We start from the raw sequence: 15,298 nt of genomic DNA, 5'->3' as shown, positions 1-15,298 counted from the left end.
TAGGGAAAATCTCGAACAATTGTTAACGTGGCAAAAAAATCCATACATGTAGAGGCTTTGACTTTGGAACGTTCGGTTCGCATTTTCACTCCTGCCAAGCCCGCTACGCAATCGGGAAAGAACAACACACGCATTTGGAGAATTGATTTCGATATTGTGGAAGATGCCAACCGTTGGGAAAACCCTTTGATGGGTTGGGCTTCCAGTGCCGATTACCAACAATCTTTGCAAATCAAGTTCTACTCCAAGGAGTCGGCCATTGAGTTCGCTGAGCGACAAGGTAGAGAAAAAGAAAAAAAGTGTTCGTATCATGATTGTTGGATATTAATTGAATGTTATTGTCTTCTCGGGTGATTTTGTCAAATACAGGTTGGAACTACTATGTTCAGGAACCCAAGAAGTCCAGCTTCGTCAAGAAGGCCTATGCTGACAACTACAAGTACTCGGCCGGCAAGTTGAGAATGATCAAGACCAAATAGAGAGAGAGAGAGAAAGCTCTTTTTTTGTGTATAGAAAATAATAAAAAAAGAAGACAAGAACAACCAACATTGTATCCAAGTTATATTATAACTACTACTACTACTACAAATGGCTCTCCACCGGTCGCCATACTGACTTATCCGCCATTACGATTGTTGCCTCGAGTACATCCCACACCGTCTTCGCATACACAAACCGAATATCGGCCTTAACACTTGCAGGTACATCAGCATCCACGTCCTTACGATTGCGCTCCGGCAACACAATTTTACGGACACCAGCACGATGCGCAGATATCACCTTTTCCTTGATACCACCCACCGGCAAAACGTTGCCTCGTAGAGATATTTCACCAGTCATTGCTGTCGTAGGCGAGACTATGCATCCGGTAAAAAGTGATACGAGCGAGGTGATCAAAGTCACACCGGCACTCGGCCCATCCTTTTTCATAGCACCCGACGGGATGTGGACATGGATATCGTGGTGCGCGACAATGTTTTCATGTTGTGTCTGTACAATTTTGAGTGCGAACGCATTTGCCTTGACCCACGTCAGTGCAATCTGAGCGGATTCTTTGATCACATCACCCAACGATCCTAGATTATTATATAGCAGATGCGGCGTGTAAGGTTAGAGAGCTTTTGCAGAAGGAAGAAAAGGGAAACGGGATGCTCTGAACCCTTTAAATTGAGGGGCCGAGCTTCTCATCTTATAATGGGTTTACCTGTCAGGTGTAAGTTGCCTTTGCCTGGCATCTTGGTAGACTCGACAAACAAAATACCACCATTTCCGCTGCTCGAATAAGCCAATCCAGTGGCAACGCCGGGGAGAGGCTCTCGCTCGACAGCTTCCTTCTCAAATGGTGGAGCGCCAAGCATATCTGGAATATCCTTCAGCATCACTATGGGGCTATAATGATGCTCTTGCCCTTCTTCCAACAGATCTGCAAGCTGTACACACTTGCTACGAATCACAGATGCAATCGTTCGCTCGAGGTTACGAACGCCGCTTTCCCGGGTATACTGTTCTGCTAACCAGAGCAGAGCTTGATCATCGATACTGATCTTATCTGGCGTAAGTCCGTGTTGTTCGATTTGCTTGGAGAGTAAATGAGTGCGTGCAATGTGGAGCTTTTCTTCAAAGGTATAACCATGTAACTGGATGACTTCCATGCGGTCCAAAAGCGGCGCTGGGATTGTGTCAAGGGAGTTGGCTGTCGCTATAAAAATAGCCTTGGACAGGTCGAATGGCACATTGAGATAGTGGTCGCTGAAGCTGACGTTCTGTTCAGGATCGAGGACTTCGAGTAGCGCAGCTGCTGGATCGCCATAGTGGCTTGAGTGTACGAGTTTGTCGACTTCGTCAAGAAGGAAAACCGGGTTATTGACCCCACAGCGGCGCACGCCTTGGATAATCAAACCAGGCATGGCACCCACATACGTTCGTCGATGACCGCTATGTAATACAACAGAGTTTCGTTAACAAATTTTGGAAGGCAAAATGGTTAGGTAAAAAAAAACTCTTACCGCATGTCTGCTTCGTCTCGAACACCGCCTAAAGAGATCCGATGAAATTTGCGACTGAGGGCCAGGGCGATAGATCGACCTAATGAGGTCTTACCTACGCCTGGCTACACACACAAAAAGTGATAATAATAAATCATTTTAGTAATCCAGCACCAGACACGCATTCTTTTGTCTTTTTTTACAATACTTACAGGTCCAACAAAACAAAGGATGGGTGCCTTTAGATCTCCTTTCAGCTTTGCGACCGACAAATATTCAATAATGCGCTTCTTGACATGAGCCAAACCAAAATGATCATCATCAAGCTGTTTCTTTGCACGGGCAATATCCAAAATATCCTTAGTCTGCTTGCTCCATGGTATATCTGCCAAACATTCTAGATAGTTTCGCGCGACTGCCCATTCGTTCGACGAAGGCTGCAATCGCTGGATACGTTTGAGCTCACGTTGCGCAACGGTCAAGGCCTCGTTCGGTAACTTGGCTTCCATTATGCGTCGATTAAGCATGGTCATATCATCTTCCTCTACATCTTGTGGATGACGCTTTGGTACTGCCGGATTGGATGCCGACGTACTATATGATGTATTGTTGTTTTTGCTTTGATTCAGCTCCTGACGAATGGCATCCAACTGCTGCTTGAGGTAAAACTCGCGTTGCTTCTTGGTCAAGCTCCCTTCCACTGCTGAATGTATTTCATCGGATATTTTTAGTACCTTTTTTTCCCATAACAATAACAAACATTAACAAAAACATCCTGTGTGAAAAAAGAAACCGGCCTCTCTGCCTCTCCAAGAACCAAAACACCAATTGTTACATGTAACTGGCGCGTCATCCACTGAGATGCCTTGTTCAATCGCTCCTTGACATCCTCTGTAGCCAGCAAACTGAGCTTCTCCTCGAACGAGGTTTCAATCACGCATACGAGCATATCGGCCATAACTGGTACGGGTTGTGAATCCAGCAATGCAGACAACTGTTCGACCAAGCTTTGCGGTATCTGCAGGTCACGCATCTTGCTGACAAACGCACGCGCTAGCGCCACGAATCGAGCCATATCCTCCTTGGCGTGCTGTTGCTGCTGCTCGGATGAGTAATTCTTATTTACGTAGCTGACCTTGGCTGTTGTCAGGCCCTCTGTTTCTTCTTCCGAATAGCCATTGATCCTACACCGAGCAAGACCTTCAAGGAATATACCATAAGCACCCGTACCTAGACGCTGTACTCGAACAATTCGGCCCGTACAGCCATAGTTGAATAGCGACGGCCGCATTCGTTTCGGAACAAGCTTTTCCTCTTCCTGGTCTTTTGGGGAGCCTGCTGGTGCAGCGCCTGGCCGTGGAACAATGGCCGTACCAGCTTCTTGCGGTGGAACATCTTCATCTGAAGCAGCCGCCACCGCTGGAGCCAATGATGCTGCATTTGTTATTGAAGGAGGCGATGGCCGTACTGGAATACAGGCAAGTTGCAAAGGACCTCGTTGGTACTCTTGCTGCTTAAAGTGCCTGCGGACCAAAAGAGTTGCTTCTCGGCCACGAAGAGTGACTTTAATGACAATGGACGGTAGCAGGACCTTCTTGTCAAGAGGGACTGCTACGAGTGATTCTGGCAAAGATGGCATTCTTATTGCTTGTGGTATGAGCAAAAAGAAGAAGGAAAGAAAAGAATTGTGTTTGTAGGATATGCAACTGTGTATCTTTATGCGTTCACCTGGCAAAGCAATCAAATGCAAAAGAAGAAAAACCTCACACCACATGATGGGTCTCTCTCTCTTTTTTTTTCTCAACATCACAAAAATCCCCACGCACACGTATAACATACGATGACGCATCCCAACTGTTGGTGACCGTGCACACATTAAAAGGGATTTCTACAGGAAGGGAGGCGGTGGGACTTCTTCTCACCCTGCGTGCGTTTTTGATTTTCGCTTACTACTACTGCTACTACTGCTACTACTACTACTGCCTGTATTGTAGTCTCCTTTTTCTTTTCCCTTCCTTTCTTCTCCAAATTTTGCATGATGGTTTTTCAAGCTTTAAAGCCCAGTATATATGTTGCTGGTACACAAGTGTGGGAAGGTTACACCCCGAGCTCAAGCTCCTGGACTGTATATTGGACCGTGCAACTCTGCTTGTAGTAGGATACATACAACCAACTTCCGCTAATAATGATACACGTTAAACACTATACGTACAACATGACATCTAAACTAAAGCTAAAACGATGGCTGTTCGGCAAGGCATATAAACCTGCAGCCAGTTCTGCCTGCCATCCCAGTCACCTTGGGTCGTAAAGTACTCGCACGACGGGTCAATACGATTGTGCCCAAAGAACTCGGGAGCGTCCGAGTTGAGCACGACCTTTAATTTGCCAGTCAAATTGGTGCCCACGCGATAATCCGTAAACGAGTTTGTTGGATGGAGATTGAAAATGAAGAGCAAGTTGGCGCGTTCAAAGACTATCACCTTGTCACCTTGGTGTTTGCGAGAAACCCAACCCTGTTGTTGTTGTTGTTGTCAACGGTTTTTTTGGCGGTTAAATTAGTTTATGCTTCTTCTCGCGTCGCGCTCTCTTTATTTCCGTGCACGTACCTGTGGAGCGGCTAGCCAGCCATGCTTTTCTTCTAGTTTTTGCATGGCTCGGTCCCATTCGTTCAGATACTTGTAGCGTAGCAAGGGGTCATCCAGCACGTTCCATTGACGACGAGCGTAATGGAAACTTGAGTTGTTGCCTTGACGAGGAAAATCCAGCCATTCTGGATGGCCAAACTCGTTTCCTTCAAAGTTCAGATAACCTTCGCCGCCGAGTCCATGGGTGAGGAAACGGATAAGTTTATGCATGGCCATGCCACGGTCAATGACGGGTGTACGATCCGTCACGTCACTCATGTGCGTATACATCTCCTTGTCCATGAGCCAGAACGCAATCGTTTTGTCGCCCACAAGTGCTTGATCATGTGATTCGCAATAAGTGATTGCTTTTTCCTTTTTTTGGAGAGAGATAGCAGAGTGTTAGCTTTCTTTTTCCATCCTCGTACACATGTAAGAAGTCTGGCCGCTTTACCAAGTGTCGTCGGTTAGTCAAAGTATGGATGACTTTGCCTATATTCCAGTCCTCGTCCTTCTGCTCTTTTAACATCTTAATCCACATATCCGGCACAGCCATGGCTAAGCGGTAATCAAATCCGACACCACCTTCACGGACCGGTCGGCACGATCCCGGCATTCCCGAAACATCTGATCGAGTTTTTATTTGATTAGCACCCAGTAACCCAGAAACCATATATCACAACAAACACACGGCACACACTGGCGTGATATCCGCTAACTGGTGCTTCTTACCTTCAGCAATCGTAATCACGTCTGGGTACATGTCATGCAGAAACTTGTTTGCAAGCTGCAGGTACATCACACCATCCTCATCCACCAAGTCACCAAAATACTCATGATAATCGCCCGAGAAGCCGTAGCCGATCCCGTGATGCTTATACAGCATGCTCGTTACACCATCAAACCTGAACCCGTCAAATTGATATTCGTCCATCCAATAACGCAAATTCGAGAGCAAGAACTGCATCACAGGCAGGTAGCCATAGTTGAACAGGCGCGAGTCCCATAGATCGTGCCGGCCGCGTCCACCGCCGTGGAAATAGCAGTGATCTGTACCATCAAACATATTCAAACCATCCAAGACATTGCTGCTGGCATGCGAATGGACGACATCCAACAGCACTGTGATACCATAGCTGTGGGCGACATCCACAAGCTCCTTGAGGTCTTCTGGACTGCCATAGCGAGATGACGGTGCAAAAAAGGATGTGACTTGGTAGCCGAAGGATGCATAGTAGGCGTGTTCCATGATAGCCATCAGTTGGATCGTGTTGTACCCGAGATAGGCGATCCTCGGGATGACATTGCGAGTGAATTCTGCAAAAGTGCCTATCCGTGGCTCCGACGTCGAGATGCCAACTATACATAATGTCCATGTAAGCCAAAGTTGTTCATTATTCATTCTTCTCGTGGGCTGATACGCTCAGACAAGCGTTGATCTTCTTACCATGAGCCTCGTAGACACGTAGACTGTTGGGTCGCTGGGGACGTGGATGCTTGAAGAGGTATGGCTTATCTGGGTTCCAAAACACAGCATCGTACGCAGGACTCACGCTGAGGTCTTGTGTGACCCGACGGATCCATGCAGGCAATCGATATAATCTTTCCCCGTCGGGAGTCATCAATGTTATCTAATTGTTGTTGTTGTTGCAAAGAGTGTAACAGGACAAGAGGGAACCAATTAGGTATTTTATTCACCTCTTGTACTAGTCGAAGAAAAACACGTTTTGGAGAATTAAACCCTGTACTACCTTGACTTTACTGTTATGGGCGATCGCTGGTACACCAGCCGATGTTGGCCCAAGCACAATCTCAAACACCCCATTCTCAATCTTTTTCATAGGATGTGCTTCCGCATCCCATTTGTCTATTGTTATCGTCAATATCTATTACTTTTACCGATGGTCCGCTTGTACTCTCTCTCTCTCTTTTCCGGATGCTCTTATCCCCCCCTCCTCCCCAGGTTTTTCCTTACTGAAATCGCCTACAAGACTTGCGCTTGTCGCATTTGGAGCCCATTCTCGATACGTGATGGTAGCGTCCTTGGCAACGCTAAAGCCAAAGTATTCATGACCTTTTGTGAATGAATCGAAACCACCTGCTGCTATGACCTTGTCTTCGAATGTCTTGAAATGAGCATATCTTTAAATAATCAAGCCGTGTTATTAATGACAAACGATTTGATGAGTGTGGATGCGCATGTTGTATATAACGTCTCGCTTATGAAACTTGGTCGATATACCTTGTGCGTAAAGCATCTCGGAAAGGATCTAACCAAGGGTCGAGAACCGCGAGGCCAGTACCATCTGCAGGCATCGTCAGAACGCGTCCAGGTTCGACTTCAGTATCAAAAGTTTCGGTGACCATGAGAGAAGAGCACCAGCAAGAGAACAAAGAGGAAGATGCTGAAGAGATAAAAAAGAAGGGAAAGTGAAGAAAAAGGACTCGGGATCCCAACAAAAGCACTTTTTTTTTGTTGGGTTCAAAGTTGGTCTGTTCTTTCCTCAGGCTCATGCGCTTGACATCAATTCCAGATATGGTAAAACCCGCTTTTGCATTTTCTTTTAATCGATCGTCCCACTGTTCTGCTTGGTTCCACTGGTTTTTTTTCTCTCTGTCGCAGCACACCACCTAACCGAAAATGTCACTGGAAGATCTGTTTGGCAAACTGGCAATGTCCACTGTCAACACAGTGTCTCGAATCGCCATTAGTCACGCCACCAACGCTGCCATTGTAAATTATTTCTCTCATGTTTACTGTCATTATCGTTCCACACAAGATACTTACTATTTCTCTCTCTTAATTCAAAAACAATAGCGCGGCGTCACTGGCTACATTACGCAGCAACCCAAGGGCAAACGGGAATCAGAAGAACTCAAGGCATTGCAACGCCAATTTGACCTCAAAATCAAGAATCTTAAACCGACCATTGACATGATTGCTCGCAGCGTGGCCGATGGCAACCAAGATCTGGAGCCAGCGCTGGAGCTGTGTAACGACTTGAAACGAGATATCGACAGGTTCGCGCAAGAGATGGAGGACGCCAAGAGCAATAACAGCAATGATTATGTACGAACCCGTCTCCGGGCACTGCTGGCCAGTGTGGATGATTCTGTCCCTTCGCTTCATTTGGCGCTACGTAGTCTTGAGTCCCCGTATGGCCAAAAACGCATATCGAGCTCAAGATTACTGCAAGCTTCGGCCATATTAAAATCTACAAGAGAATGTGTCTTTCGGCTACGGCTGTACTCCTTATTTGCTGCCAATGTTCGCGAGGATGCCGCTGGATTTACTTGGAAGGAGGATCTCGCAAAATGTCAGTTGCAAGTCAATAACAAGAGTACTACTGGGTCATCATCCTCTCCATCCTATGCGTATGAGCTCAAGCTGATCGAGAGTCTGGATGATGGACGATACCACGAAGAAGGCGAATCGCCTGAAACATTGGCCATTGACTTGGCGAATATCAAGAAAATGTACTATACCCGCAGCGGCGCATTGCTCAATATCGAAGATTCTAAAGCACCTGTCCTGGTGCTCAAGGTCATAAAAAAGGACAAGAAGGATGCAGACAAAGGCGAAAAGGAAGATGCTGGCAACATTGAAGTCAAAGAAGAAAATCCAGAGATCTTAGAAAGTGAGCTGGAACAAGCATCTTGGTATGCGGTGGAGATATGGACCAATGGTGATGAAGACGATAGTGATGACGATGACAATGACGATGATAAAAAGGATGAAAAACAAGGCTCTGCAGAAGCAGCAGGAGCGAAAGGAAAGCAAGATCAGGAGGCTATTGATCAGCCATCACTGTTGCTGCTGGAATCCGTGATAAAGCTGGCATTACTGGAAATATCGGAACAAATGGATCATTTGGATGCTTCGGATGATCTTATTGAATTGTACATGGCGGAATAAAAGCAAACAATTGACTATGTGCATCTACTGCTATCGTTTAAAATATGGTTCCATCGCTCTATAGCGAATCAAGTCAGTATGAGCGCTCTGTATAATGAGAGATGCATGTGTTTATATTGATACTAGTTACCTTAATGACAATGGGAGGTCCAGCAGTATCCGGTCGCAACTTAGCCGCAATTTCACGGCCTGCAGTCCATGTGCCGCTCTCCAAGACCTGTGCCAACTTGAGCTTCTGGCCTAATCGGGTTTCCATGGCCTTGTGGATCTTGTCCAAGTAGACAACCGTGAGTGCTCGCCATTCCACAATGGCTGGATCTGAGCCCTCAAAAGTAGGTAAGGAGCCATCATCGGCGCCACCGCCACGCTTGGCGACCTCTGGCTTGAGCGTAAGCAAACCATAATCAACAAGCAATCCACCGTTACGGTATTCGGGCAACCCGGTCATCTGTTCAACGCCCTCAACGGTAATGCCGAGGCACGACTCAATCACTTCGATCAGCGAGTAGGTGAGCCATTGTGAGAGCTTGTGGAAAGGCACCAAGTTTGCAGGCGACGCATCAGCCAAGCAAGTGCATGGCCATACGTCACCCAATTGGACGCCTTCGACTTCAATTCGCGCAGGCCAGATGCCACCGAGGCTCATCACGGCCTTCCATAACTTGTCAATCGGAACAGTCTTGGTGTCCTTGTTGCCATCCAAAAGGTAATCGACGAGGTTACCCGGGCGCACGGCGCCACTAGAAGCAGCTGGGAAGTAGGTGGGCTGGTCTTGTATCACACTAGCCAGACGGTTTAGAAGCTGCGAGCGACCTTCTAAGCCAACCATAGGGTTGCCTTCCGACACTTGGAATCCTTCCGTCATGCGCTCCACCGAAAGTTTGCTGAGTCCTCCGGCTAGTGCATCGACACATATACACATATACACAAACAAACAATCCCAAATTTAGTTGTTTTTTCCCACACACACCGACACACGCAACACACACCTCCTCATGCATAATCAAAATATACCATCCACATGATCTGTCGCGTCTTGTGCAAAATATCCTTTCAAAAACATGTCGACAGAAGCAATCGCTAGACCCTCTGAGCGACCGATTTGCTCGCCAGTCTGTGTCGTATACTTCCATTGCTGTCCAGCACCAGCATCCACCAGCACCGATACAATCACCAAATCCACCATCTTGCGTGCCAATTCTAAACCAGGCTCTTGCTTGGCTCGCCACGCTTCGTATGTTTCACCCAAGTGTCGCAGGCGCGAGTGAGGTGGGATCTTGCTAATATCAGAGAATCGTCGATGTGTCAACTCTGCGACGTGGTCCACGATAACGTCAAGCTTTGTCTCGTCCGTGTCAAAGTAGCAGAGCTGGCCCTGTAGGGCTTTTTCATAGACCTGTTGGCATCGGTCACGAATCGAACCGAGTGTACGCAAGTAATCTTGAGCAGGGATGGTCATTCTTTGTCAAGGGGGGGGGTAAACGTGTATGTGGGAGAGAGAGAGAGGGAGAGAGAGAAAAAAGGAGAGAAGAAACAAGGTGTGTATTTATCTTCATCTTGGGCTCCAAAACGGAATCTATCTTGGTGATATACAGTACATCGTTTGCATTGTATCGCCTACTATCAGCTAGGCGGTCCCCCCAAAAATCATAAGTCGTTCAAGGAGTGAAATTTGTGTCACAATACAAGTCGCTGGTTGGATGGAATTTTAGTCGCTCTTAGTGATAAATTAGGTCGACTCAGCAGATGAGCCCAAGTCGCAATGCGTAAAAATAAATAAGTCGCTTCTCTTTCTGATTTATTTTTTTTTTCGTTTATATGGAAACTCTTTCTGATTTATCATCATATGAGCTCTCAATTTCTGTATGAAGACGGTCAAGGCAATATTCAAAAAAAAACAAGGGTTTATTGCAAGCATTTTTGGACTCCGTGTTGCTGACGTAGACCTTGACCTTTGTTTTTTCCGAAAGCTTGCAGTGGCATCCTTTTCCTTTTCCTTTTGTTTATTTTATTGATTGACACGCCTTGTAGCAGCAGATACCTGTTCCAAACGCCTCGCGGTTGGTGCCTAGTTTTATACTAGGTAAAGAAGGGGATTTCCTCGACTTCCTGGGCGTGGGGTGATTCCTACAACCAAACTCTTCTTGGTAGGAAAGGTATGATGGGTGATTGTCAAGCACTTTATCGTCGTGTCATATCTGAGTCTGACCTGCATTGCCGTGCCTATTATGCATTGTCGAAAAACTGGCTACAAGCAATCACACAAGCTCTGGCCACATCTGTGTCCGATGCCGGTTTCGTTATTCATCAGAGTAAAATTTTTTCAAGTTCCCACAGCGACGCGTCGCAACTGTACCTTTGTTGTTTTGTCAATTGCTCACCTACAACAATGGCCTCTATGTGATAGCCTTGGATACCTTGTCCGTGTCTTTCCCACCTACCCGACCGAAGTAGTTACAGAGACTTTTGACAACCAGCAACAACTTGACGAGTGGGTTAAAGAAAACCCCAAGCAGCATGCCAACTTCATCACCAACAACAAGTACATCTCCGTACCCAAGGCTTCAGATGCACGCCGAAATAATGCCGGCCGTCCTCGGACAGTTGAACGTAGTGTCACTTTTTTTTGTGATCACTCAAGAGAAACATCGGCTCCAGCTGTCCCTGCTCTGCCTATAGACTCAACTGAACCTGCTCCCATAAAAAAACGTCGACTTGCAAAACCATCTATTAAAGTAAATTGTCGTGCTCGATACCGTATTCAATACTTATTCTCAGGCAAAATCAAACTTGTATATCACTGGCAACATCAACACCATGACCCTACCGAGATAACCAATGCTACTCGCTCACAACTCCCCGCTGAAACACGTAAATGGATCGAAGAACTTGTCAATAACAAGTTGGAGTGGGATCAAATTCAGGAACATCTGCGTTTGACTCTGATAAACAACTTCAAGATGTAAGTATCATCTATACATGTAAAGCAAAACTATGATGATAACTTGTAGAGATGCTAACCTGTGGTATCAGCTCGAGGAAGGCGAAGGACCGTTCCCGGAAGCCTTACGTTTGAAGCAGCATCATGTCATGAATATCATCGCCAACCAACAGTCAAGATTAGCAAGAAAAGATTTAATCGATAAAGAAAGTGTAGTCAAGTGGCTTCTCTTTTTAAAAGATCAAGGTTATCAAACGTTGGAATATATCACGGATTCTACTTTTGTTGTTGCATGGATATCACCACGACAAGCTTTGGTAAGAAAAGATATATACTTAAATATAATACAATGTTCGTATATTAAGATGCGTATGTGCTTTATAGCTGCTCAAAAATCAAATGAGATCTGTATTGATGCCACACACAAGACTTGCAAATCTATCATCAATGGTCGGGCTGATGCGTATCTGTTTTCTATCGTTGCCAAGCATACAGTTACAGGACAAGGTTACCCTCTTGCGTTTAAGATCACAGATAAAGAAGATAGTGAAAATAAAATAAATAAGTCGCTTCTCTTTCTGATTTATTTTTTTTTTTGTTTATATGGAAACTCTTTCTGATTTATCATCATATGAGCTCTCAATTTCTGTATGAAGACGGTCAAGGCAATGCATATGATGAAGAAGGGCACTATGCTGTTGATGTCGAAATGAGCGAAGACGATGCAGAGGTCCTAGAATGTCTTTTAAATTTGGGCAGCTATCAACAATATCAAAAGGATCAAAAAAATGATCAAGCCATGGAGCCAGATACCGCTACATCAACAAGCTCTACTCACCCAAAACAACCCAAATCGAAAACTGCCTCGTCAACTCCTACAAGAACTACGTACACAGACATGCAAAAATACAAGGTCATTTGGCTTATGGAGGAAAAGAGATTAAATGCGGCAGAAGCCGGACGACAAGTGGGTATGAATGAACGCGTCGCTCAGAGGTTGGCAAAGGAATATTATGAAGATCCAGAGAGAAGAATCCCCACTGGAGCCGATAAAAAGAAACGCGGACCTAAGCCGGCACTGTTTGAAGAAGCGCACAAAGACCACGTAACACGGTTTATTGACGACAACTCCACGGCAACAGTGACTGATGTCATGAACAGTTTAACAGCAGCTTTTGAAGATCTGAAAATCAACAAAACAACTGTTAACCGGTTCATGAAAGAGGAATGCAAACTTTCATTTAAGAAAGTGCATCTACAACCTCTTAAGCGCAACGGCGAAGATGCCATTGAAAAACGATACACCTGGGCAATGGAAATGGCTACCACAGACAAGGATTTTTTAAAAAACTGCGTATTCATCGACGAATCTGCATTTAGCATCAACTTGAAAAGAACTTATGGATGGGCACGAAAAGGAAAGACACCTGTCGCCACTGTTCCTGTAACAAGAGCCAAGACAACAACTATACTTGGGGCGATTTCGTCGTACGGTGTAGTGGATATAACTCTTCGAAAGCCAAATCCACCAAAAAGCAAGAAGCGACGATTAAGAGATAGTCGTGCCAGCAGTCCATGCACTGGTACAAATACCAACAATTACATCTGCTTCTTGATATCTCTAATAGACATTTTGGATCAATGTCCTCAAATGAAAGGCTTCTATCTGGTTATGGACAATGCTCCAATTCATACGTCGAAGACAATTGAAAAATTATTGGTTTCAAGGGGATACCGATGTGCCTATCTGCCTCCATATTCTCCAGAACTCAACCCTATTGAGCAATTCTGGGCGATTGTCAAAGGCAAAATTAGACGACACAAACTTTTGGATGCGGAAACATTGTCTGGTAGGATTACTGAAGCTTGTCAGCAGGTAAAAATCAAAGATCCTGAAGGATTTATTGGGTACTCTGCTTCTCGAATCGTCGATTGCGTCAATAGGAACCCAATGTAAAATAAAACACTTTTTATTGTTAATGGTACTGATAAAACCTTAAGCTTGATCTGGGTCACACAAAATGGGTTAGTTTAGCGACAGTGAGCCTAGTTGCTGAAAATGGGTCGATGATTTTTTTTTTTGGATTGAATGGAAACTGTTTATTAGGTAACACAATTCAATTGGATCACATCACCGTGTTAATTTTAGCAACAATACCAAGTGGGACAGCACCAATGTTTCAATTTTTTAATGCGTCGATCGAGGGACTTTGATGTCCAAACCAGGAGGGGACAGACGAACTTTAATCAACAATTTAACTCCAAAACTTGTACACGTCAATGAATACAAAAGGGGAAGTGGTTCAGACCAATGTCTTACATCCACACCCTGGGGTCGATGATTGGAAAATGGGTCATCCCAATGAACTGAGCTGGCTCTGCGAAAACAAGCCTTCATTGTGAAAATGGATCGTGCCTGCAAAGAGCCACACTTGTTTTCCTTTCTTCTTCGCTTTTACTTTTTCTTTTTTCTTTTTGCTAATACGGACGACGCATACGAAAGGGAGGAGCGAATAACGCTCATCCAAACCTTGATGGATTGGGAAGGGCCATCCAAACAGTATGCGCTTCAAAAGCAAAAGTGTATCAATAAATAAGGCAATTGAGTACTACAGTATTCGAGATGAACCGTAAAAACATACGAAACGATTTCATGTCGACTGTATATTTCCACCTTGTGGCCAATGTCTACCACCACCTCGGAACTTCTTGTTGATTTTGATGAAGCGCCGTAGATCTTTTACATTGGTGGAAAGACCAGCAAAATCTTTCACCATCAACCGCACTCTCTTGGCTGAACTGACCATTTTGTCAATCATCGTCTCCAGTGACCGGTTCACAGCTAAAGTGGCCAGATAGTCGTGTTCTTTATTTCATTTTTGCACATGATAAGATTGTAACAGGCAAAGAATACAAAAAAGAAGAAAAGGGACTGGCATGGCTGCTATTTTTTTTTTACCTTCAGAGATTGACAAGTCATTTTCAAACGATGAAAGTAGGCATCAATCCCATATTTTCTTTTTTTGTTTACAAACGGATTGGCCTATACTTTGTTGGTTGTAAGGATGCAAGAGGAGGAATCACCGCCGGTAGCTTCACCCATTGATACCCATTAGCTCGCCTACCAGTCATCCGATCAAACTAGTCTATGGCTCATCACGTCCACAGAAAGGGTCACTCTTGAGCTATGCGAAAAATCTTTGACACTCAAAAAGCTGTAGATCAAACTTATTTGGCTGAGATTCGTCACCTAGTCAACCCATTGCTCCATGCTGCGTGCCGCCGCGTCCACCCACCGTCTGGACATCATCACCTGGAAGACACCCTCAGCTCTTTACATTTTTACAATATAGATGATGCTCAGTGAAAATACTCAAGATAACGGTTGAGGATGCGCCCTCGACGATCCGTTCATGAAAGTATCTTTCAAATAAAAAAAGCTTGAACTGGCAATCTATTCATGAAAAAAATCAACACTTCGAAAAGTCAAGCTTTCGGGCAGCGCGAGCAAGTCTCGCAGGATCCACATTCTGCATCAGGGTCATGATCTAAAATTGCGACGTTAGAAGGATAATATAGATTTTAATCGATACTTACCTGGTCTTCGGCGTGTCGGATTCGGGTGCCAAATGATGGCAGGCACATGTCGCCGTCATTGCCGTCTCGTCGAATTGTTTCCTTGCATGCTTTCGCTGCTTCCATGACAATTTTCTAAAGAGAAGTGCTACGCGTACGAGTTTTTTTTCTTACGCGTACGAGTTTTTCTGAGCGGGTTTTTAAAGTGGTTGTGTTGTGAAACCTTGTATAGCCAATCCAATTGCCGGTCTTA

General features: G+C 45.1%; 6 protein-coding genes across 6 annotated transcripts; 3 read left to right on the top strand and 3 right to left on the bottom strand.

The window, feature by feature from the left end:
* Nucleotides 1-69: 69 nt before the first annotated feature.
* Nucleotides 70-479, top strand: BDB00DRAFT_777068 (ETC complex I subunit conserved region-domain-containing protein; the record flags this gene model as incomplete). Its single annotated transcript, XM_053120294.1, has 2 exons — nucleotides 70-280; nucleotides 370-479. Coding segments are annotated over 2 exons (321 nt in total), but the record flags the coding sequence as incomplete, so codon positions are not given.
* Nucleotides 480-574: 95 nt separating this feature from the next.
* On the bottom strand, nucleotides 575-3,760 carry BDB00DRAFT_862930 (ATP-dependent protease La; the record flags this gene model as incomplete). The annotated part of the gene is made up of 5 exons (XM_053126101.1): nucleotides 575-1,076; nucleotides 1,205-1,935; nucleotides 2,007-2,110; nucleotides 2,198-2,719; nucleotides 2,821-3,760. Coding segments are annotated over 5 exons (2,791 nt in total), but the record flags the coding sequence as incomplete, so codon positions are not given.
* Nucleotides 3,761-3,980: 220 nt separating this feature from the next.
* BDB00DRAFT_862925 (1,4-alpha-glucan-branching enzyme GBE1) lies at nucleotides 3,981-7,055 on the bottom strand. Its single transcript, XM_053126100.1, has 8 exons — nucleotides 6,855-7,055; nucleotides 6,588-6,754; nucleotides 6,364-6,479; nucleotides 6,060-6,243; nucleotides 5,345-5,971; nucleotides 5,067-5,239; nucleotides 4,595-4,987; nucleotides 3,981-4,501 (listed from the first exon to the last, which is right to left on the bottom strand). Exons 1-8 carry the CDS (start codon nucleotides 6,977-6,979, stop codon nucleotides 4,208-4,210), a joined length of 2,079 nt encoding a protein of 692 aa, XP_052972393.1. The 5' UTR covers nucleotides 6,980-7,055; the 3' UTR covers nucleotides 3,981-4,207.
* BDB00DRAFT_862922 (RanGTP-binding protein-domain-containing protein) lies at nucleotides 7,056-8,544 on the top strand. Its single transcript, XM_053126099.1, has 2 exons — nucleotides 7,056-7,346; nucleotides 7,431-8,544. Exons 1-2 carry the CDS (start codon nucleotides 7,254-7,256, stop codon nucleotides 8,526-8,528), a joined length of 1,191 nt encoding a protein of 396 aa, XP_052972392.1. The 5' UTR covers nucleotides 7,056-7,253; the 3' UTR covers nucleotides 8,529-8,544.
* Nucleotides 8,545-10,032, bottom strand: BDB00DRAFT_985386 (uncharacterized protein). The gene is made up of 3 exons (XM_053130023.1): nucleotides 9,543-10,032; nucleotides 8,659-9,425; nucleotides 8,545-8,586 (listed from the first exon to the last, which is right to left on the bottom strand). The coding sequence occupies exons 1-3, from the start codon at nucleotides 9,985-9,987 to the stop codon at nucleotides 8,566-8,568; spliced, it is 1,233 nt and encodes a 410-aa protein (XP_052972391.1). The 5' UTR covers nucleotides 9,988-10,032; the 3' UTR covers nucleotides 8,545-8,565.
* Nucleotides 10,033-12,100: 2,068 nt separating this feature from the next.
* Nucleotides 12,101-12,871, top strand: BDB00DRAFT_748178 (uncharacterized protein; the record flags this gene model as incomplete). Its single annotated transcript, XM_053118574.1, has 1 exon — nucleotides 12,101-12,871. A coding segment is annotated over one exon (771 nt), but the record flags the coding sequence as incomplete, so codon positions are not given.
* Nucleotides 12,872-15,298: the final 2,427 nt, after the last annotated feature.

The sequence above is a fragment of the Zychaea mexicana genome (genome assembly GCF_025766255.1).
Source record: "Zychaea mexicana strain RSA 1403 chromosome Unknown BDB00scaffold_220, whole genome shotgun sequence".
NCBI lineage: Eukaryota > Fungi > Mucoromycota > Mucoromycetes > Mucorales > Lichtheimiaceae > Zychaea > Zychaea mexicana.
This window is presented reverse-complemented; position numbering and strand designations above follow the sequence as displayed.